General features: G+C 35.5%; 1 protein-coding gene and 1 long non-coding RNA gene across 2 annotated transcripts in view; both read right to left on the bottom strand.

Moving 5' to 3' along the window:
• Positions 1–23,015, bottom strand: part of LOC145683426 (uncharacterized) — a 154,238-nt gene that overhangs the window by 114,356 nt on the left and 16,867 nt on the right. The window lies entirely within an intron of this gene.
• Positions 1,053–6,459, bottom strand: LOC145683843 (uncharacterized). Its single transcript, XM_081755439.1, has 2 exons — positions 1,285–6,459; positions 1,053–1,143 (listed from the first exon to the last, which is right to left on the bottom strand). Exon 1 carries the CDS (start codon positions 5,285–5,287, stop codon positions 1,442–1,444), a length of 3,846 nt encoding a protein of 1,281 aa, XP_081611565.1. The 5' UTR covers positions 5,288–6,459; the 3' UTR covers positions 1,053–1,143; positions 1,285–1,441.

Raw genomic sequence — 23,015 nt, 5'->3', positions numbered from 1 at the left:
TCCCACTTGAAACGATGATGAGAAATGAGAAAACATCATAAACTTACTTGCTTGCGGATTGAAGCAGAGATCTCACACATCAGAAATAAGAGCTGAGTCACCGTACTCCATTGAGAAGTTCAGTTTGTTGATTACTATGTCATGGTCCCGAGTTCGACTTTTTTTGTGTTAGTTTAAGAAATGTTGAGTTTAACGTCCCCTTGAAACGATGATGAAAAATGATAGGGGGAAACATGAACTTACTTCGTTGTGGATTGAAGCGCTGAGCCGCCGTACTCCATTCAGTGCGAACAGTTTCGCGTATGAAAAGAAGACGAGCAGATTATGTTACATTACACATTTCAGTGCGAGCAGTTTATACTAGGTTTATGTTTCATATAGAAAGATAGAAGATCTGTGTTGTCATCTTTTTACTTCGTGTGCGATTTTTGACCTTGAAGAAAACCTTGTTGACTCAGTGCAAAGCATTGACGTATACACATAATCTTATTGTTTAGTTGGCTGTATTTAGAGATGAATCAGACATTTAAGGTTGCTGGTTCGAATCTAGTTGTGTTCGCTGTAACTCAGGGTCTGAGCGATACTTACCGAAATTTTTCCAGTGTTGCCAACACTATCAGAATGAATCGATTCATTTAGTCGGAGCAGTTTCGTGACGAAAACTGATTTTTGTTTTGCACACAAAAATTTTTCTGAAACAGAATTTTGTTTGTACATAAAATTTTTTTCTGAAACAGAATTTTGTTTGTACATAAAAAATTTTCTGAAACAGTTTTTTGTTTTGTACACACAAAAAAAATTTCTGAAACAGAATTTTGTTTTCGTACACACAAAATTTTTCTGAAAACATTTTTTTTCCTAAAATACACAAAAATTTTCTGAATCTGTTTTTTTTTCGTACACAAAAAATTTTCTGAAACAAAAATTTAGTTTGATTTTTTTTCCGCAAAACATTGATTTATTTTATCGGTAAACTGATTCAGAAAAAATAAATTGAAATCGCAGTACAGGAAAAAGAATTTGATTTTAGGATGTGAAATAAAAACACAGAATCATGTTTTTGTACATTTATTTTAGCATGTGAAATAGAATACAGAATTTCTTTTTCTTCAAAGGAAGACGTGTCCGTGACGGGTACAAATTCTGTAAAGAGAAAATAAAACATATGAATATACATGGTAATATTTATTTTGTTTCCTGTGAAAGAAGAAAAACAGATTATTAACATCGAACTAACTGATCAAGAGAGAGTGAGGTGAGAAAAGAAACGCAAATGTGACGTACCTGAATTCCTTTTTTTTTTCTCCACGGGTTTCTGCAAGGTGATGTCATCTGAGTTTTGTTTCCGCTGTGGCCTCGTTGAAGCATGTCCCGTGTTGCGTTGATTCTTTGCCCCGTCTTTGGGAGGTGATGTTGGTGGGATTAGGGGAAAATATGGCTGTTATTCTGTTCTGGCTTTTTTATACCCATAGGGCAATGTCTCGTATGTGTCTGGTATTAATCGGCGTTTTTTATAGTTGAAACTGTACTTCTTTTCTTCAGGTTTTGTGACAAGATGATGATCGTGGGTTCTGTAAATTTTGTGCGGCGTGCTAATGGAGATTTTTTCACTCGATTGATTTATGATCATTTGCTCCAGACTATTAAAATTTAACTTTTGACTTGCAGTATAATTGAGTGTGAATCCACGAATTTTGCATACATAACTGGTTGATTTCGTGTCGGGGTTGTAGATTTCCAAGGCGTACTGTTTTGGGCCACCAGACACGAATTTTTTAATGTATGCTTTTGGTCCAATTGATTCCAGTTCATTTGACATTGAACCAAGAAATACTTCTGGTTCTATTGTGGGCTGTGATGGTCGCTGCGTGAATATTACGGAATCTGTATCGAAATATAGTACTCTTTCTTGCAGCAGTTCTAAATATTTGTAGAGTTCCAGACGAGCTTGACACGTTGTAAATGCTCCAAGGACAACATTAGCATTGTGATTTTGTACTGGAACATCATCTTCATACTGCCAATAAAGGTATAACAACGAATCGTTAACAGGTAAAATTTGGTTGACTTTTATATCTGGAGCAGTTAATTTCTGATACAGTTCTTTGGGGTCGTTAATGATGGTCGTTTGGCTGAAATTGTCTCTTATAGCGAGTCGTCCCCAGAAGGCATTCAAACAGAGTTTTGCAAGACTACGACGTGCTGAATTTGTCATTATATTTGCTGCATCCAAAGTTATGCCTTCACGTTGTTGTACCATTTGAATATACTGCTGCTTTTCTTCTTCGGTGACGCAATTGGCAGGCCAACCAGAAGCTTCCAGCTTAGATTTCAAAAATGTGTTAATGTATTCGCTGAATAATCCGCCAGTCTTGGTTTCTGGATCATATACGGTGATGTCGTAATCCCAAATTTCGTAAATTTCAATGACTTGATACCCAAGTTCAATGGCTTTTTGAATTTCATAGGACACCCACGTTCCTGTTAGACTTCGTTCACTGTCCGAATGTGTACATTCAGAATCTTGATTTAATGCTGTGGCACAGGCAGCACAAAGTGGAAACAACAACTTCTTATTTGAACGAAATGGCAGCACTGGATGAAACACATTTCTGCTAGGCAAAATCTTCAACTTGACTAATCCGTTGACATCTTGAATGTCGGGCATTTCTGGATCTCCCTGTAGATATATTCGTGGATGCCCTATTGGATACCGTCCACATTTATTCACATAAGGATACAGGGAGACGATATCCAAGAATTTTATTTCTTCGCCTTCATTTTCATTTGCGACGTGGTACAATTTACTGGCATTAACGCGGCCACCATAGAAGCTGTCTCTTGGATTTAATGGTGTCTTATTAGTATAAGGATGTGTGCTTAAAGAAGAGGCCAATGCTGGATTGGATTTTAACACTTGACGAAATTCACATTCCCACATTTCATGTACTTTATATCCCATGGATCGTAATAATTTCATTTTACGCTGTGTTCTCTCGTAGCGATAGTTCATCGTTTCTTCGGAGTTCTCATAAATGGGCTGATCACGGCCTGTAGGGACACATAGAGGACATCCATGGAATCTACAGCCTTCAAATTCATACACGTGTTCCTCTTTAGTGTCGGGATCTTTGTAGTAACCGTCCAGATGAAAACCAGCAACATAAACTTCTTTTCCTCTCGCAGCGTGCAGAATTGAATGACCCTCTTTTTCTTCCATGTAGGCAAGCCACTGCAAAGCAATCCGTGACTGATTGTTTCTGTGACGGTATCCTCGTGCAGGAAGAATGCTAATAGTATTGGGTTTTAAGAAATTTCGTCGAAATACTAAATTGCACGCACTCGCCAAAGTGATAGCCTCCAGGAAAGGATTGACGTGAGTTTCTTGTTCAAAAGTGGTCATGAAAGATATACAAGCCAATCGAAGTACGTTGACGTCCTGGACACAATAGTTCACCAATTCTTCTTGGAAAATAAACGTATCGTTCTGGTGTTCGTTATACCATGTCATGAATTTTTCTCGTTCATCCACTTTCATTTCATCTGCACCATAATAATGGATGTCCGGTAATTTTCCCACATACGCTTGATTTGCAGCAGTATTAAAAAAGTGTGGAAAATATCCTTTGGTCGCTGGTAAATGAAATGCCTGGGATAATTTACTTAAAGCCATTGGCATGAAATTTAAGGAGTCAATAAACGATAAGTGATTCACTTTCATGCTTAAAATTTTTGCTCCGTTCAAGATCAAAGTAGGTTTCAATTCATGTTCTTCCACTAAAGATTTAAGAATAAAATGACCATCATATCCCTTACAGTTATGTGCCAAAGATACAATAAGTTTGATGTTGGGTCGTGGTTGACGTAAATACGCAAGAAAGGCATTGATCGGATCATCTTGAAAAATATGTTCCCGCTGTCCACAAACTTCACACGGATGATGTATATCCTCATCTTGAACACAGTTGTAACATACTTGTTGGGCCACCAGTAAATTGGGCTTATGAATGAACGTGTCTTCATCGAAGAAAGTATCCTGTGTTGCTTCGATATCATAGAAGACAATCATAGCTTTCTTGGCATGTAACACTGATGGAACTCCAGGTTTTAATTGAGTCGTATCAGGCTTCATGTAGCATTGATGGGTAGACGTAACGTGTTTATGGCACACATTACAAAAATAATCAGTACAATGATGTTGTCTTTCCCCTGTATGGACAAACGAATAAATGCGTAGACATTTGGAACACTGTTTCACCATCTTGCATATTGGTTGGCCCTTATGATATGGTACAGTTAGATGATTTGTATAGCATGTTTCACCATAAAATTCACGATTGCATTCTAGGCACTGCTTCTCCGTATTGGTCTTAGTGCATGGCGGTTTCTGCAAACATTTCTCACACATGGCCGAACAGTTCTTGACGTGTGCAATACGATGATCATATTTTTTATGGCATGCAGCACAATAGTACTTAGTAGAAAAAACCGACGTTAATGACGTGATGATGTCATAATGAGAATTGATGCACATTAAATTGATTGGAATTTTGTCTTCGCCACCAGGCCCTTCATACAGAATATCTTCTCCGGAAAAGCTGGTGTATACGGTAAGTTTATAATTTGTCAAGTAACGTTGCAATTGTCGCAATTCTTCCACAGATCCCCCATGATCTAAATTCACTGAGGATCGAGACAAAAGTTCATGTACGTCTGGAATAACAACAAACTTGAGCTGTTTGCGATATTGATTGTACAGTTTCTGATTTGTATCTTTATATTTCTTTAGGCCAATAGCAATCACAATTGCATAAGCCAAGCAATTCTTGTCGGTGTTTTTTACTCGTAGAATGCCTTTCTTGCATTTTAATAATTCGTCGTTTGATAAAAGACCTCGACGCACTAATCCAAATCCACGGGGCACATCCACATGATGAAAATGTACAATGAACGGTTCGTTCATGAGAAAACTATCGTTACTTTGAAGAATGCGATCAAAGGAAGCCCATAAAGTCTCCAGTGTCAGATTACTTGCACGCCGAAAAGATAAATAAAACGGTTTGTTCTTCTCATCGTGAGATAAAATCGATAATCCAACCATCGATAATTCGTCGACATTTTCCAATAAGTAATCCAACATCTGTTGAAAAGAAGTCTGAACCCATTCAACAATATCGGTGTCACTAGTCGGAGCATTAATTTGAATTTCCAGCATTCGTCCTTCGAGATTAAAACGCCGATAATGTCTATTGATTTCTCGCAAGACAGTAAAGACAGAAGTAGCCATATTCCAATAGGAAAAAGGTAAGGTAAGCAAAAAAGGAATAGGCAAAGAAAACAAATATCTAAAACGAAAAAAAAGCACGAATTAAAATTGAATTCAGAAAATCGCTAACATGTTTAACTGTATCAAAATGACTACACGATCAATCCTAAAAGAATTATCATATCTCAAATAGTTTTACTGTTAAAAATTTTTATTGTCGTCATACTGGAAATCAAACCCGGGACCAACATGTAACTGACCTAACTTTCTGTAGTGATAAAAAGAATGAATGAAATTGTTTTTCTAAGCGTGCTAAGAGAATCATTGTAGTAAGCATTTTTCCTCTGACACTGAACTTTAAAACGTATGACGAACATGAAACGAAAACAAAATCTCATGCGCTTGGTTTTCTCGAGCTAAGGCAAGAAAGACTCGAATTCGTTTCTCGGCGGGAGATCAGATCCCACATTAAATTGTAGGTCCACGTCTCACGTTGTAGGGAACAAAATCGTGCGTAGTTTCTTTGTTTACGTTAATCGTAACTTTCAGAAACTGAGCCAAGTGGTTAGCGTTACGCACCTCTGGCCCGGGTTCAACACCCAGTATGCGCTCAGATTCAACATTAAGCTGTATTCCTAGCCCCCACTACTGAAGGGACGCTAAACCAAAATCAACAAATTTCTCGTGCTTACTTCTAATGTGTGGGATGTGGCCCGGGTTCAACACCCAGTATGCGCTCAAATTCAACATTAAGCTGTATTCCTAGCCTCACTACTGAAGGGACGCTAAACCAAAATCAATAAATCATATCATTTCTCGTGCTTACTTCTAATGTGTGGGATTCCTAATTCGATCCCCGGTAAAGTAAGTGAGGGTTATTCTTCCATTTGCTAAATATTTCATGTTAAATAAAAACAGTGATAACAATGTTATCCTCATGCAAAAACACTCCATTGATATTAAGAAAACGCGGTTGATACTTACCTCAAATTCAAGGAACGGAGTAAAGTCACGCTGTCACTAGAGGTACACCTACGTTCATTCAAGATCTTCGTGGAAGTAGGATTTGAAAATGAAATTAAGAATTTTATTTAGATCTGAAACGTGTTCAACTATAAAGTGACAACACTATCAGCCAATCAGAAACGAGGAAATGAATCAATGACATCACGGAGAACCAATGAAAACACAGCTTTCATCATGTATCATGAGCCGAAACGTGATGTAAGAAACAATCTGATTGGTTGTGACATTATTCACGTTTTTCTCCTTACACATCAATCGTTACGACATCTAGTATCGCAATTTTGATCATGACATCATACCGTTGACTCGTTAGTTTAATACGACATTAAAATTACCACATCTAAAATGTGATTCATTTTCCTTAAACTTGATTGAAAAAATGTAACACTCATCGATATGTTACGAAACTGTCTTTGACATAAATGTAAAGTTGAGCTTTAAAAGTCCGTCAGCTGAGAAAAATGCTGATGTAGTACTCTTCGTAAAAGCACATGCTGCAATTTCACAATAACAAACTTCTATGCTTAACAACGAGCAGAAATGTGTAATGTAACATAATCTGATCATGTTCTTTTTCATACGCAAAACTGCTCGCACTGAAGTTGGCATGGTGGCTCAGCGTTTTTTTTCTGATGTGTGAGGTCTCAGCTTCAATCCGCAAGCAAGTAAGTTTATGATGTTTTCTCATTTCTCATCATCGTTTCAAGTGGGACGTTAAATTTTTCTAACACTAGCACCAAGAATCAAACTCGGGACCATTGCATAGTAATCAACACACGTGTACGATGGCTCAGCGTTTGCCTCTACTGTATGAGGTCCCTGCTTCAATCCTCAGTCAAGTAAGTTCATGTTTCGTCCTATCATTTCTCATCGTTTTCGCGGGGACGTTAAATTCAACATTTCCAAGAATCAAACTCGGGACGATTCCAAGGTATCCATGTTCACCCCTAAAGCGGAACAAAAATGCCCCCTAAAAGGGAACGAGGTGGACCACTGTATCCATGTTCACCCCTAAAGCGGAACAAAATGGCCCCTAAAAGGGAACGAGGTGGACCACCCAAATTTATAGTAATATATATTAGGGTCCAGTACTATGATACCAAATGTTTAAATTTGGCAATTTCTAAAACTTAAGGGGTGGGCCAAAGTATCATTCCCAAAAAAAAAAATCAAGGGGTGCACAAATGTACCTATGTTTCATAATAGGGGATGGACCCCTATACATGACCACATAACCATATAAGGTAATAGGACCTCATCCATTGGAATAAATTAGGTCAAAAAACCAAACACGTGATACAACGTATTGCTTACGTTTATATTTTGGCAATTTTATACCCCTAAAAGGGAACGAGGTAGACCACCCAAATTTATAGTGATCTATATTAGGGTTTTATACTATTATACCAAATGTTTAAATTGGACGATTTCCAAAATTTAAGGGGTGGGCCAAGGTACTCCTCCCAAAATTTTAAAGGGGTGCACAAATATACCCATGTTTTATGAAAAGTAATTGACCCTGTGTATGCACATATATCCATATAGGGTAATAACACCTCATCAAAGGGGGGATAATAACACCTCATCCAAGAGGATAAATTAGGTCAAAAAAAACCCGAAATTTGAATTTTTTGGCAATTTTTTACCCATGAAAGGGAACGACATAGACACCCAATACTAGTAGAGGTACATACTGTGGTCCTAGGCTACCATACCAAATTTTTAGATTTGGCAATTTCCAAAATTTAAGGGGGGGTCCTATGTACCCCTGCACCCCTTCGGTAGGTCTACCCATAAAGCCTAACACCACGTGACCCCATGACGTAATGCTAAGGTGTGCGCATGGGTGTATCAAAGGGAACAAAAATAAGGTAAGCTATATATATATATATATATATATATATACATCCTATATGGTAAAAAAGGAAATAACATTCTTCAAATTTATAACCATAAAAAGAAACAAATAAACTCATACGTGAAACTGCCCCATAAAGGCGGATCGTAAACTATGTAAACTAAAGGGGCCGGGGCGCAAAATTTCAGCGGCGTCACACTCCAGGGGCGCAAAAGTTAAAATCAAGTAACACAAAATAAGCTATACATACACCTGTACTCCATCATAAGGTAACAATCTCCAAATTTTATACCGTAAAGGGAACAAAATCAACAACCTACCCCATAAAGGCGAACGGGGGTGTGGCCTAGGGGCGCTAAATTGAAATTATATACCGCAAAGTAAACTATACATACACCTATATTCCATTAAAAAGTAACGATCTCCAAAAATTTTATGCCGTAAAAGAAAACAAAATCAACCCCCCTCGGTAAAACTACCCCATAAAGACGTGGCCTAACACCACGTAACCCATAAAGGCGTGGCCTAACATCACGTAACCCAAAAAAGGCATGGCCTAACATCACGTGACCCTATGACGTCATAACATGTAACCCCAAAAATTGGGCGCCGGGCGCCCGGGGCGCAAAATTTTGGCGGCGGGCGCCACGCTCCAGGGGGCGGAAAAATTTGCCTCAAGTGGGGCGATTACTACTGACTCTCAACACTCAACAGAAACACAATAGCCTCTGAAGGAGAGATTTGACACTAATCTTTTCCTGGAATTTTGGAGGAGATTGCATTTTATGTGCATAGGAAAGACTATCATTTAACTTCATTTTTGTAAGATATCCAAGAATTTTAAAGGGCCGCTTCAGCTCCTCCACAGACCACGGGGTATTAATGACATTGGTAATCAATGCCACGAAACCCACACGAGAAGTAATTACATCCTTTCTTATGATTTAGCATCACTAGTGTAGTTTTTTCCACGTTGCACTTACCTGATGTTGTGCAGCGCTACAATTACCTCTGGTGGTGAAAATTGGAACTAATTTTATTTTCTACACCAGTCGCTTCTGCATGTTCCCAAATGTGCTCCCACCAGGTTTGGTTGCATTCTGTCAAGTGGTTACGTCTCCAGAATTCTCTGAACAGCGATACTTATTTTATGATAACCTGGTACATTCGGGGTAATTTCGACAGATGCTTTTCCCTCTTTCGTTGTGATTTTTAGTAACAGGAGGGTAAGGGGAAGAAAACAGGGAATATCCATGTGTATACTTTAACAGGTGCTTTGCCCTATCCGTTGATGACTTTTGGTACTATTTGTTTAAATATTGCAGTAATATAACGGTTATATTTTATTGAGAGGATGAGTGTTACCACCTGTCATTAACTTAGTAAGTCATTGGATGGTATTCAAAACAAAAGACAAGTGTTTCTAATTTCCCTTTGCCAAAATGCAATGTTTTATTTACAGATAATTACAAAAATCAATCTAATGATTACATATAGAAAGGGATAGCCATTAATTCTGAGGCTTATCACAGGAAACCAAAACTAAAAACTTGGGTTACCAAAATAACGGCGTTTTATGAATGAAAAATACAACTTACATTAGACAGGATTTGAGTCCAGTTCTCCGTCGTCCACCCATTCTTCGAGTTACGATTATTGGAAGGTTTTGTTCTGAGTCCTAATGTGAATCTCCTCCCACTGTCCTCTCGTGTACCTTTTATATTAGAAAAAAATGCATCATTCTGGACCCTGAGGTCCACTATAATTACTTTGCTTTTTCTCTTAATGCTTTTAAATGACACGAGAGGATACGTGATCGCCCGAGACAAAAATTCTTTTGTTACATTTAGATTCCCATCACCTAATATTCACATTTTTAAATTGCCACAAAATAAGATACAAAAATGATATTTGCAATTTCAGTCTTCTTTTCCTTTAACATTAGAGTAAAATTTTTCACGTCTTTTATAAAATATATACATGTATTTTTTTAAAACTCTGTTCTTAGATTTTCACTAGATATTTAACTGCATATGCCATGCATGCGTAGATGTTGAAATGTCCAAGGGAAGGGACAAAAAATTTGACTAACCCTATTCATTTAGTGCGCGGTTTTCTCGAAAATACAATTTTGTGACATTCCTTCTTTTTTCCCCTTACCCTTCAATCAAAAATACTACATTAGTATTTACATATAGAAAATACAATATCTGCATCCCTTTTCGATTGCATGAGATGCTCCTGGAATTTGAACAAAATGTCAGTAGCCATAGAGGAAGTAAAAAATGCAATGCTACTTGCTACTGCTTCAAGAGCTTTTCAAGTCCTTCGAATACATTACGTTACAGGTTATTGAAAGTTAACTGCAAGAAACATTTTGGTGAACATACATTTACTGAAGAAGATGAACACGCACTAGAAGAATAGTTAATTATATTAGACGAGTATGGGTTCATCCAAGAAAATGAGATGTGCTACTGTAAAGCGAAAGACAATAGTGCCAAACTTTTAACATCTGCACAAAAAAATAGTAAGATAGAAAAATAAAAAGGTAGTGACACATAAAAGAATGTACAGACGCAAAAATGTTGCAAAATACAGTAACAAAAATGAGAAAACTCAAAAAAAAAAAAAAAATGATTGTGTTATGTGCCGAGGTTAGTTTACGGAAAAAAGAATTCCGCTGATTGAGTTCAATGTACTAAATATTTTCATCAGTTTAACGAGGACTATGTTCTTCATCCAGACGATCCCTTCTTAGTGTGTCAACAATGTGAGATCTCAGGCAAATATGATTACAATGTTTGTTCCTGTACATGAAAGCTAACACTAATATTTTAATCTATAACCGCACTTTTGGCAACATATGATTAACATTAATTAACAAATAGTACTTTATCATGAAGTACAGAATCTTTCTGCTCTCTGCACTAACTCACATTTAATACATTATTTTTTAAAAGAAATTTCTGTTTCATATATTCCTTATAACTGAACGAATTTTGTTATTATTCTTTCCCTCATTTGTAACTCAGTGACATCTTTTAATATTTTCCGGAGCTGTAAATAAAGGTATTCTACATTCCTAAACTTATAGATTCCCGTGTTTGTTTAAAGTCCATGAACTACTTTACGAACAGTAATGTGCGTTGTGGAATTATTAGTGACACTATCATAGTACCTAAGGTTTTAATGTTGATGTCGGTATTACCCCAACAACCAGTCGGTCTTCCCCATAGAGTTGAGGAAGACCGACACTTCTTCATCGTTCATTTCAATTGTACCTCCACAGCTACACATTGCTTTTGTGTAACATGTATTGTATCTGTCAACTAGCTGACTTAATCATGGACTATAATTCGTTTCTTTAATAATTCATTGGAATCTTGTAGTAGCGTTAATGTCCTTAGAGTGTCGGTATTGTCCCAAATGACAATAATAATAATAATAATAATAATAATAATAATAATAATAATAATAATAATAATAATAATAATAATAATAATAATAATAATAATAATGTGAATTGCGTTCTGGTAGTGATGAACACTGTTGCCACACTTGGTACAATTGTACCAAATTCAGCCCTTTTTGTCATTCAACGGCCCGTTGGTACCACGCTGGCATTTTCAGCCCCTTTTGTGGAAAAGTTGGTACAATTCTACCCAGTTCAGCACCATTTAACAAATGCTTGTCACATTTTCAAAAATGTCAGTAAGACTCTTCCTACATCTCTTCCTTGTGATGTCTTTCAGGGAAGGTTCTAGGACCCTGGAACGGTTTTACATATTTTTAAAAATGTCAATTTACTTACCTTATATTCTTCTTACATTCTATTACCCTCCTTTCGTCGTGAAATAAGAGAGAATAAGTGCAATAATTTATATTTTAATATTTTATCATAGCGTACTGTTTACACACAAACTCGATGATTGATTTGTTCCTACTTTTATGTATTTTTTTCATATATGGCCATAACATGATTTTGGTGTATTGGTCACTTTAAAATAGAGGCACGTTTGGTTTCCTTACAATACATACCGAAGATGATAATTGTTTTCCCCTTTAATTTGCAGCCTCTGTTATACTTTCTACCATCGGAAAAAGTTTCATCTATTCCACGGTTGTTCGGGATCCTCTTGGATATTTTGAAAAAGTAATTTTAAAAAAGAATACTTTCTTTATTTGAACTCTTGGAAGAGGGGGCGGGTGTTCTATAACTTTACCTCTTTTAGTTTCGTGTTATAGAGCCATGTACTACACTGGTATAGGATTACGAATTCAGCCCTTTTTCTTTCAATTTGGTACTATTTTTCAGCCCACTCCAGAGCTTGGTCTGTGGCAACACTGGTGATGAAGGAGGTATTAGATCTGATACTGATTTCCTGAACACTAGATCTCCGGTACAGTTTACGAAAACTTTATGGATCGATGCAAGAAGTTATTTGCACTAAGGGGAACTCACATTGGGATATATAGAAAAGGTTCTACGCCTGTACACCTAATTTTTGGTTAAATTAGAAAGTTGCCCATCGTCTCCATGTGATACATATACCATAAAAATGTATGGCAAGAATGACTAAAATATGACAAAAAATAATAATAAATGTATCGAGAGGGATTCGAACCAGGTTAGAAAGTATTGTATCAACGCAAAAAAAAAAAAAAAAATAGACTACTTAACACGAATGGCTATCGCAACAACTAGAGAACGCTCCCTCAATTGTGTTGATGGATAATGAACTCCTTTACTACCCTTGTTTTTATAACATCTTTGTTTTTCGTCGAGAAGTGTGTATTTTTTTCTTTTTAAAAAAGTTTGCTGCATTAATGCTAAGGTACTGGTTTGTACTAGAAGTATGCTTATAAGAAGCAACAAAAGAGGAACTGAAATTTCAAACAGTAAACTGTGAGCTTTTCAAACAGCAAAGTGTGAGCTATGTTAAGTCTTTTTCTTGTTTCATTCCTTCCCCTCCTCTCACTCAGAATGCGTTGTTGCTAAGCTTACAACTTTAAGGGACTAAGAAAATTTTACTTGCGCATTTATAAATTGGAGAAGTGTACAATCTGCTATTTAATAAAGATTTCTTTACATATCTATTACATAAATCCATTACATTATCTTTACATATCTATTACATATCTATTAGCGATCTCTTATGAACAGAGAACGAACACTTTTACATGGTTTTAATGCCATAAAAATTAGTTTTTCTCCATTTTCTCGATAACTACGCATAAGAATTTACCCTCAACCATGTCATTTTATTGACATTTACGTAATATATTGATTGACACACAGGGTGGCTCAAAAGTAGATATACATCCCTGCATTCATCAATTATAACATTTTAGTTTATGGGTTTATTTGCTTCGGCTGTTCCGAGCTTATGGTATAAGTAAAAAGACATTAGAAACAAATAATAAAGAAACTAGGTCTACCTGATGGATAACAATAAGAAATGATATAAAAAGTAATGAGTTGATCAGTACGGGATCTTATACCTACTTTTGGGCCACCCTGTATTTATCATCTTCTGACAATGTTATAGTTAAATAAAAATTAGCTTAAGAATCATAATAGTTTGGCTATATGTCATTAGTTAGCAGGTTAACTGGCGCGTGAGACCACGTTAGCCTCACATAAAATAATTCCTTACGTCCACGTGGTGCCAGGTTGGTCTCACACAACCTCTTGTTAGCCTATAGCCTGTGGTGACTTACGGATCTCACTCTTCACATTAAAACCTATTGCAGCGTATATTAGTCGGTCTGGTAGTACGAGAAACAGCCTTAGCCTATGGAATTGAGTCCAACGTGGTCTCACATGGCTCTAGCCAAAATGGCAAACATAGATCGTGCTTTCTACATTGTCCAGAAGTCTAATATATTACTCAAGTCACACAAAACTAAGGCGTGACAACAATAACGTAGAGTAAGTGTACAACAAAGCGTGCAGAAGTTGCTGCTATCCAAAACTAGTTACGAGTTTATGCGATCGCGTTTTACCGGTAAAATCCGGATATAATCGGCTAAAATTTGCATGAGACTAACGCAAAATCACAAAAATTATCTGTATTACTTAGTCAGTGTCGTATTTACGATTTTGTTTCGGGGAGGGCTTTCCTAACTTTCGGAGGGGGGCTTTGCCTGAAAATGTGAAAATTTTGCAAGATATTTCATATACTTTATTATAGTAAGTAAGATTTCGGGGGGGGGGCTTAAGCCCGGAAGCCCCTCTCCCCTAAATACGCCACTGTACTTAATACCGATACTACAGAGTTACCTAAAATGATAGAATTACTACTTAGAGCGACACACAGAAACCAGAAATGAAGAAAATACATTTTGGCCACAGGGGATGTTTTTGTTGCGACTTCACGTGTTAGGCCATGTACTATCGTCAGGTAGTGTTATAAGGAAATATTTGATGAGAGCGATGTGGTCATCGAACTCCACCAAAGTTTCTAGGTTTACCAAAAAGAACATTTTTTTATTTAATCAATAACTAATATTAGGATTTTCATTTATGCATATATACTGATAGCTACGATCTATCGATTGGAACACCTCATCTTTGGATATTTTTCATGTTTAAAGCTAATACCGTTTCACAGTTTTAAGGAAATCGATATTTTATTGTTAAAACTTAAACAAATGAAAGCAATGAATACCCAGTATTCATATTCGAACTCATTCGAACGGAACGATTGCCATTATATTTTCATGAGAAGAAGAACGATGTTTTATAATCGATGCAATATGAATGATCCAGTAGCTGCTCTTTTACATCACATTAAGCACGATATTATCTGTAAAAGCCTGTTAACAAGCAACCCTAGTTATGTGATAACATCATTCATCAAATGGTAGCAACAAAAAAATGGCAATTCAATTGAATACTGAATGTAATCAGCTCAATTATCGTATTAAAGCTCATAAAAAGCATTTAATGAACGTGCTATGTCAATCCATATACTCAAAACACATTTACATTATTTGCAGATCTCTATCAAGTATAAATTGGGCATGAATATTAGTGGAATATGGCAGAGAATCATTTTATATAAATCTTTAAAATGGCATCCAAGACTTTGAGAGAAAAAAGTAGTACAGTCGCCTAATGTTACGCATAAGACGAGGTGAGAAATACAGTTTTTCTCGGCGTGTTTCACTTTGTAAATTTATGTACAATATTCCACTTCCCCTTTTCATAATTTCATCCCATTTCATTAGAACCCATCCGCGTCACGAAAGTTCACGAAGGATGAGATATAATATTTAAACCGTATTTATTAACAAGCCCGTATTAAGGACAGAACAGTTGGAACCGCGATCAAGAGGGCCTCAAAGACTTTTTAAAAGTTAACAAAACATTTCACCTCAAAAGGTTTTTTTTTTTTTTTTTTTTTTTTTTAATGGCATGACTCCTATATAATTTCGAGACCCGTTTGAGAATGTTCAGAGAATGTCTCATCCTATAGAAACGTAACGTTTTTTCATGATAAGCGCCCTAAATTATCTGTAATTATAATATTTTGATAAAGAATCAAATTAAAAGTACTTTAAATTTGTTTCGAACTTGCTTTCAACAATTTAACAAGTCAACAATATGTGACGAGTTCATCGGTCATATGAGCACAAATGTTTTGGAAAAAATAGTTCAAGTAGTGAAAACAATGAAATGCTATGTATTAGTGTAAATTCTACACCGGGCAGAAATAGCACTGTAGTAATGCAGCCAGTCATGTAGCACTATGGTACAATTTCTATGACCTCCCACTATGCACATGCACATCTTTTCCTCTTGTAACAATGGCTTTTTGAAATTGGCAATCACACTCTTTGATACTTCCTTCACATATGCAACCCCTGTAACACTTTGAATGCCTTAAATTGTTCAGCATCTTCTCCATGATCATAGTCATTGAATCCAACTCTTCCTGAAATCATCCAAAAGGGTATTCCTCGATAACAGTGTTACACTGACATTAGCTTCTACCGTACCATATTTGATTGCGTGATGATTTCAGAATTTGGATCGGGGAGAAAATCCCCTTCGAGCTACAAGCCTACAAGGTTTTGCCGCGGCATATATCCGATCATCCTCAACCCCCGGGTTCATCCGATCATAAGTGGATTATCAGTATTTTCGCAGTACTAGTTTCACCCTAGATTCCCAGGGAATTACGAAATAACCACTGTTTGACTGTATGTCTTACATACAACTTTTTCAAACAATACCATAGTTTTCTTTTCTTTTCTTTCTTTTTTTTTCGCAGATAATGACGCTCACAGAGCACGTTTCCCTCGGCTGATGGACACAACAGTTCACTGGTGCCCTCTACTGGACCTGGGACGTCTGGGACGTCTGTGACGTTCTTATCTACATCGTTAGTTTATCGTTAGTTTACGTTAGTTTTGCTAAAATTATCGTTAGTTTTGCAAAAATAACGATTTTATTCGAGAAATAAATGGGCAGTCCAACTTCACGGTTCCCCGCCCACAAACGAATTTCAAAAGTTTTTTATATCACATCGTTAGTTTACGTTAGTTTTGCTAAACCTATCATTAGTTTCGCAAAAATAACGATTTTATTCGAGAAATAAAGTTTCCCGCCAACTGTGAATTAGCCCGCCCATATTGAATTCTCATAAAATTCCAATTCATATCGTTAGTTTATCGTTAGTTTACGTTAGTTTTGCTAAAACTATCGTTAGTTTCGCAAAAATAACGATTTTATTCAAGAAATAAAGTTTCAACCGAACTGTGAATTAGCCCGCCCATATTGAATTCTCATAAAATTACAACTCACATCGTTAGTTTATCGTTAGTTTACGTTAGTTTTACTAAAACTATCGTTAGTTTTGCAAAAATAACGATTTTATTCGAGAAATAAATGGGCAGGCCAACTTCACGGTTCCCCGCCCACAAACGAATTTCAAAAGTTTTTCATATCACATCGTTAGTTTATCGTTAGTTTTGCTAAAACTATCGTTAGTTTCGCAAAAATAACGATTTTATTCGAGAAATAAAGTTTCCCGCCAACTGTGAATTAGCCCGCCCATATTGAATTCTCATAAAATTACAACTCACATCGTTAGTTTATCGGTAGTTTACGTTAGTTTTGCTAAAACTATCGTTAGTTTCGCAAAAATAACGATTTTATTCGAGAAATAAAGTTTCCCGCCAACTGAGAATTAGACCGCTCATATTGAATTCTCAAACTTCCAACTCATATCCTTAGTTTATCATTAGTTTACGTTAGTTTTGTTAAAATTAACGTTTGTTTTGCAAAAATAACGATTTTATTCGAGAAATAAAAGTTCTCGCCAAATGTAAACAATTTCACAGCAGGCATATGCCTATCATGTTCCCTCAGGTACAGTACATGAGAATGTGTCCAGTATGTGCCTTATATACTTCTTACGTATGATTGTTATGTAAATGTGCTGTTAAGGTTTACATTTGGCGGGATCTTTTATTTCTCGAATAAAATCGTTATTTTTGCAAAACTAACGATAATTTTAACAAAACTAATGTAAACTAACGATATAGATAAAAAAAAAGAAAAATTCGTTAGGTGGGCGGGACAACTTCACAGACGTCTCTACTGGTACTTTTACAATTCTACAGAGAGACAGAGCAGTGTGAACAAAAATTATAGGTAAATATACGTATGTTAGTTCTCTAGCAATTTTCAAACAGTATGTGATAAACATCCGATCTACCCTATGTATCGACTCGCGTACTATTACCACATGTTTATGGTTAATGATTCCTATGTTCGTTGACCGGAGTTCAATACCCGTTAGGAATACTAAACCTAAGATAAAAAAAAATTAAAGTATTGCTATGATGTCATTTCATGTAGTACATCCCGCCTTACATATAGTCTGGAAGGGATATCCTTCCATATCCCCAATGGCATGGGCGCTATCCCGAAAGTTATCATTCTTTCCCTAAATTTTCCAGTTTGATTTACCATTTTCAATGAAAAATTATGGCTCCCAAATTATCTCATGGGCACAATCTGAACTCTAAAACGACCCTATGGGCAGGGAGTTTGAGAGTCAATCAATAAAATAAGTACCGGTAGTGTTGTAAATAGGAAAAAAAAACGTTCGTATTTTTTCAGAAATATGCGTTTTTTTTTTTTTAGAAAAACATTGCTTCTCGTTTTTTTTTCTAAATTTCGTTTTTTTTTCAAATAGTCATTTGTAATGTATCTTACGTCATTTAAGTCTGAAGTAATTTTATGTAGTTGTAATTACCATAAAATGTAACATAAATTAAAAACTAGATACTGATACGGTACAAATATTTTACAATTTATATGAGTAGCGTACCTACTAATAATCTGGGTTTTTCCAGTGTTTCACCAATAACAACCAAGAAATAAAAGTATAATGAAAATTGTTTTTTCGTGAAAGTAGGTCTTTAATAAGTACGAAAATAATATCACGAACAGTATAAAATGCAAATAACTTGTCTAAAGGTAAAAACTAATTCTAATTTGCCTACTAATATTTTTCTAAATATCATATATAAATAATTTGTCGACTAGATAATATGATATGCATTGCCGGCTCTACCATATGTGCAACACACGCATTTGCACGGGGCTGCAATATATGTCATAAGTATAACTAACTAACTAACTAACTCTATGGCCTATGGAACCCGGAGGTTCAGTGCCGCGTTCACAAAAGCTCTCCACTGACTTCTATCCTTAGCTAATTGCATCCAGTTTCTACTTTGTATTCCTATCTCTGCGAGATCCATCTTAATATTGTCCTCCCATCTGCGCCTAGGTCTTCCTAATGGTCGTTTTCCTATGGGTCTACCAGTCAAGACTTTGAAAGCGTTTCTACTTTCTTCCATTCTAGCTACATGTCATAAGTATTTCATTTAAAATATATATTGATTGTTGAAAACAGACTTCATGATCATGATAGTTAAATTTACTAAGCTGACCTATTTGAAGAGCTAGTTGCACTATAATTGCAAACTGATGTGTTGAGATTGAAACTCGACATTGAATTATATATTATATATATATATATATATATATATATATATATATATATACCTAAAGAGATTACCATCTTTCAGATGTGTTCGCTTTATCCTTCACTAATATAATAGATTAATATTAAAAAAAAAAAAAAAAAAACAGACAAAACGAGATTGTATTTGTAGTAAGTATTAAGCTTTTCTGAGTGCGAGTGTAGTCTCCGTCCCCTTCGTTGTTCATGCTAGAGTAGCATACTAAAAATCGTGACTTTTAAGATTTATTCTTTCTGGAGAAAGAGGGAGGCAGCAAATTACGTCATTACACGGACGACAGATTGCCTAGGGTACGGCCCTGATGATATGTACACTCATGTCCAAAATGATTATCGCATATCTATAACTGTCTTCGTGTAAGAATATAATTTGATAATGATTTTGCACGGTACTTTTAATACTGATGCTATGTGTATAATCGGAAAATGTATATTTGTGGTAAATTTCAAAGGAAAAGAGTTATAAATACGAAAATGAGAAAGAGTAAAACAAAATGTTGCTAAATGGACAAGAAAGTTTTATTTTTGTTTTATTGTTCTTATTTACTGCTCTTTTCACATAAAATTTGCCACATACATGTCTTTGCCGATTATACACATACTAACATTATAAGAAATACCAGAAGGATTCGTTATCAAATTATATTCCTACAACAACATATTTATAGACATGCGAAAATAATTTTGGACATGAGTGTACATACAAGACATGAATATAGGATGACCTAATTTCAAGTAATGCATGGTGTTTCAAAATGAATATTAGGGTTTTGAAATTTTGTAGTATCTATTACAATTAACTCACAATTATAAGTATTAGCAAATGAAAGAGCAACTGAAACAGTTTTGTACGCACGCATGCCATGCATTGTTTCCTCTGTCTGCCGTTAGAAAGAGCAAGTAGCAAAGATGAGCCTAGAGAGCAGAAAGCTTTTTGTGTTTTAATTTTGCAAAGACTGAATCTGTAGTTACAGTGCAACCGTCAGTGTGAATCAGGGGTGCCCACAAGAGGGGGCTATGACGCAAAGTGCGTCATTGAAATATTTGGGGGGGGGGTAAAAAATCTGTATAAATATGTTTGAGGGAGTGTAAAAATTAATCGAAAAGATTTTTTTCATGGAAGAACACCTACGGGTAGACAATTGGGGGGGTGCGTCATGGACATAAGGGTGGGTGGGCACCACTGGTGTGAATTGCATGTTTTGTGCCATATGGCGGAAAGTTTATGGGGCTTTCTCACCTGTCGACTCAATGTGTGCCGTGTGACGAATGAAGCTCACATCGAACACTTGAAAAAAAAAAAAAAAAAAAAACCTCTTTGGGGTGTTATTTTATTTGGTGTATTGTTTATAATTGTACGTAAAATGTAATAAGTACTATGAAGACTTAAAACCCCGATATTCATTTTGAAACACCCTGCATTTCTCAGCAATAGTATTGGAACTAAGATGTAAAAACGAGAGAAAATTTTCCTTGTAAAGTGATTGTTTACAACAACGATATTATTATTGGTCAAGACTATAACTACTACAACAACACAAGTTACTAGTAAAAAAGAAAAAAAAAAGTAATCAAATGTACAATAACCTTTTCGGACCCAGGTGGCCAAAGTGGCACATACGGGTGTACTACTTTTTTAATCCACTCCTGTATGGACACTAATTAAGATACTGGTATATATATATATATATATATATATATATATATATATATATATATATATATATATATATATTTTGCCAAATATGGTTGGACCATAGTTTATCATAACAGTTTCTTTACCTTCTGTGTGTCGAATTTCCTTCTCAAATTTTACCCCAGTCAAAAATTCAAAAATTTTCGAATTTCGAATTTTCTTTATTACTTTTCCCCTGTAGCTTCATTCGTTGTAGAGAGACCACCTTAAGACTTCTCAGGTAGATACGTCGGATGAATACCTAATTGTTGACATCAACTGGACAAGCCTGCGCGCAGTGTTGCCGGCTACGGAAATTAAAATTTCTCCAAATTTGTGCAAAAAAATCGGAAGTTTTGTTATAAATCCGTACCTATACGTCCGAGTGCAAGTGAACTTACGCCAGTCGAACACTTGTCCTTACTGAATAAATGCGGGTACATATCGTTACAGTGGAGTAATTAGGGAGCCCACAAAAAAATCGGATTTAGGTTCTAACTCTTGGTTTTTCCCTAGTTTTCTGTTTATCGAAATATATTTTTTTGTAATTAGAAGCTTTGTTCCTTAAATATCGCCATGATACTTGTAAGATATATTAGTGATGTAACAGTGTTTATTTTAAGATAATTTTTTTCGTCTGTCTGGTAGCAATGTTGCCAGCTACAAAAAATTTTAATTCCAGATTTTAGGGGAAAACTACGATTTTTGTCTATTATTTCCCTCTTGTTGGCTACATCGGAACAAACGTACCAGTATCTGAAAGTCTTGTCTTTGCTCTTTACAATGCACTATAGAAAGTTTCAATAAGATAGTTAGGGGAAGTACAGTTGAGGTTTAGAGTAGACCTTGTTCTCTAAGTGGAAAGATAACTATTTTTTTTTAAGTAGAATGAAATATTTTTTAATGACCTGCTTACTTTATTAGATATCGTTACAATATTTGTAGGATATATTAGAGGGATACCAAAGCTTATTTTAAGGTAGTTTGTGTATGTCTGCTAGTACTGTTGCCAGCTAGAGAAAATTTTAATTTCCGATTTTAGGGGGAAATTTTGGAAAATTCCCTTTTTGTCTCTATTATTTCCCTCTTGTTGGCTACATTCGAACAAACGTATCACTGTCTGAAGGCTTCGTCCTTGTCCTACACATCGTACCATAAAACGTTTCGGTAGAATAATTAGGGGAAGTACACGTGAGGCTTATAATAAACCATGTTCTGTAAATGGTAAGAAAATTGTGAATTTCTGAGGTAGAATAGGATTTTTTTAAATTTAATGCTTACTTTGTTAGATATGGCCATGATACTTGTAGGATATATTCTTGGAGTACCAAGGTTTACTTTCAGATAGTTTACATCTGTTTGGTGGCAGTGTTTCCAGCCAAAACAATTAATTTCCGATTTTAGGTGAAAATTTCGGCAAATTTCCCTTTTCCGCCATCCGTAACCCTTGGTGAAAAAGGTTGCGAACCACAAACTACCAACACAGGATGTCGACCTCACAGTTGAGTTGGCAATGAGGACTACGGAAATCTGAAGTTACGTTTGTAATGGCCCTAACACGAAAAAAAAAAATCCATAATTACTTCCAAACAGAATTTAGCGCAACGGAAAATAAAAATTTTAAAAAATCCAAACTGAAAATTTTGAGAAAACTGAAAGAATGAAATTCACCTTAGAATTAGGTTGATTCAATTCCCAGTCACACTCAAAAAAACTTTCGCATCTTTCACAGCTGGTTTTTTTTTTTTTTTTTTTTTTTTTTTACAAGTGAGAACATTTTAATATACTGCTTTAGACATTATCAGTATACCATACACATTGTAAACATGCTTATACTCTAAATGACTTAAAACTAAAGTGGGATTTCCCATTTTCTGGTTTGAAAGAAAATAGTCAATTCACGGCTTGCACACTTTATTTACATAACTTAAAATTTGACAAACTTTGCTGAAGATTTTTTTTTTTTTAAATAAAGATTTCAGTAAATGGTATTCTCTTTGGAATCAGATATTACTAGGTTTTACGGTATAAATTTTCTTTGGTTTGAACAATCTTATTTATCATATAAATTGTTTGTATCTTCAGATTATTTTAAAAAGTCACTTGACTCACTGCATTATA

This window comes from Thermobia domestica, chromosome 4 (assembly GCF_964235325.1).
Source record: "Thermobia domestica chromosome 4, izTheDome1.hap1.1, whole genome shotgun sequence".
Classification (NCBI taxonomy): domain Eukaryota; kingdom Metazoa; phylum Arthropoda; class Insecta; order Zygentoma; family Lepismatidae; genus Thermobia; species Thermobia domestica.
The sequence above is the reverse complement of the archived record's forward strand: the minus strand, read 5'-3'. Positions and strand labels throughout refer to the sequence as shown.

Excerpts from the sequence above, each read along its gene's own strand:
- LOC145683843 (XM_081755439.1), bottom strand. The coding sequence starts at position 5,287 with ATGGCTACTTCTGTCTTTACTGTCTTGCGAGAAATCAATAGACATTAT.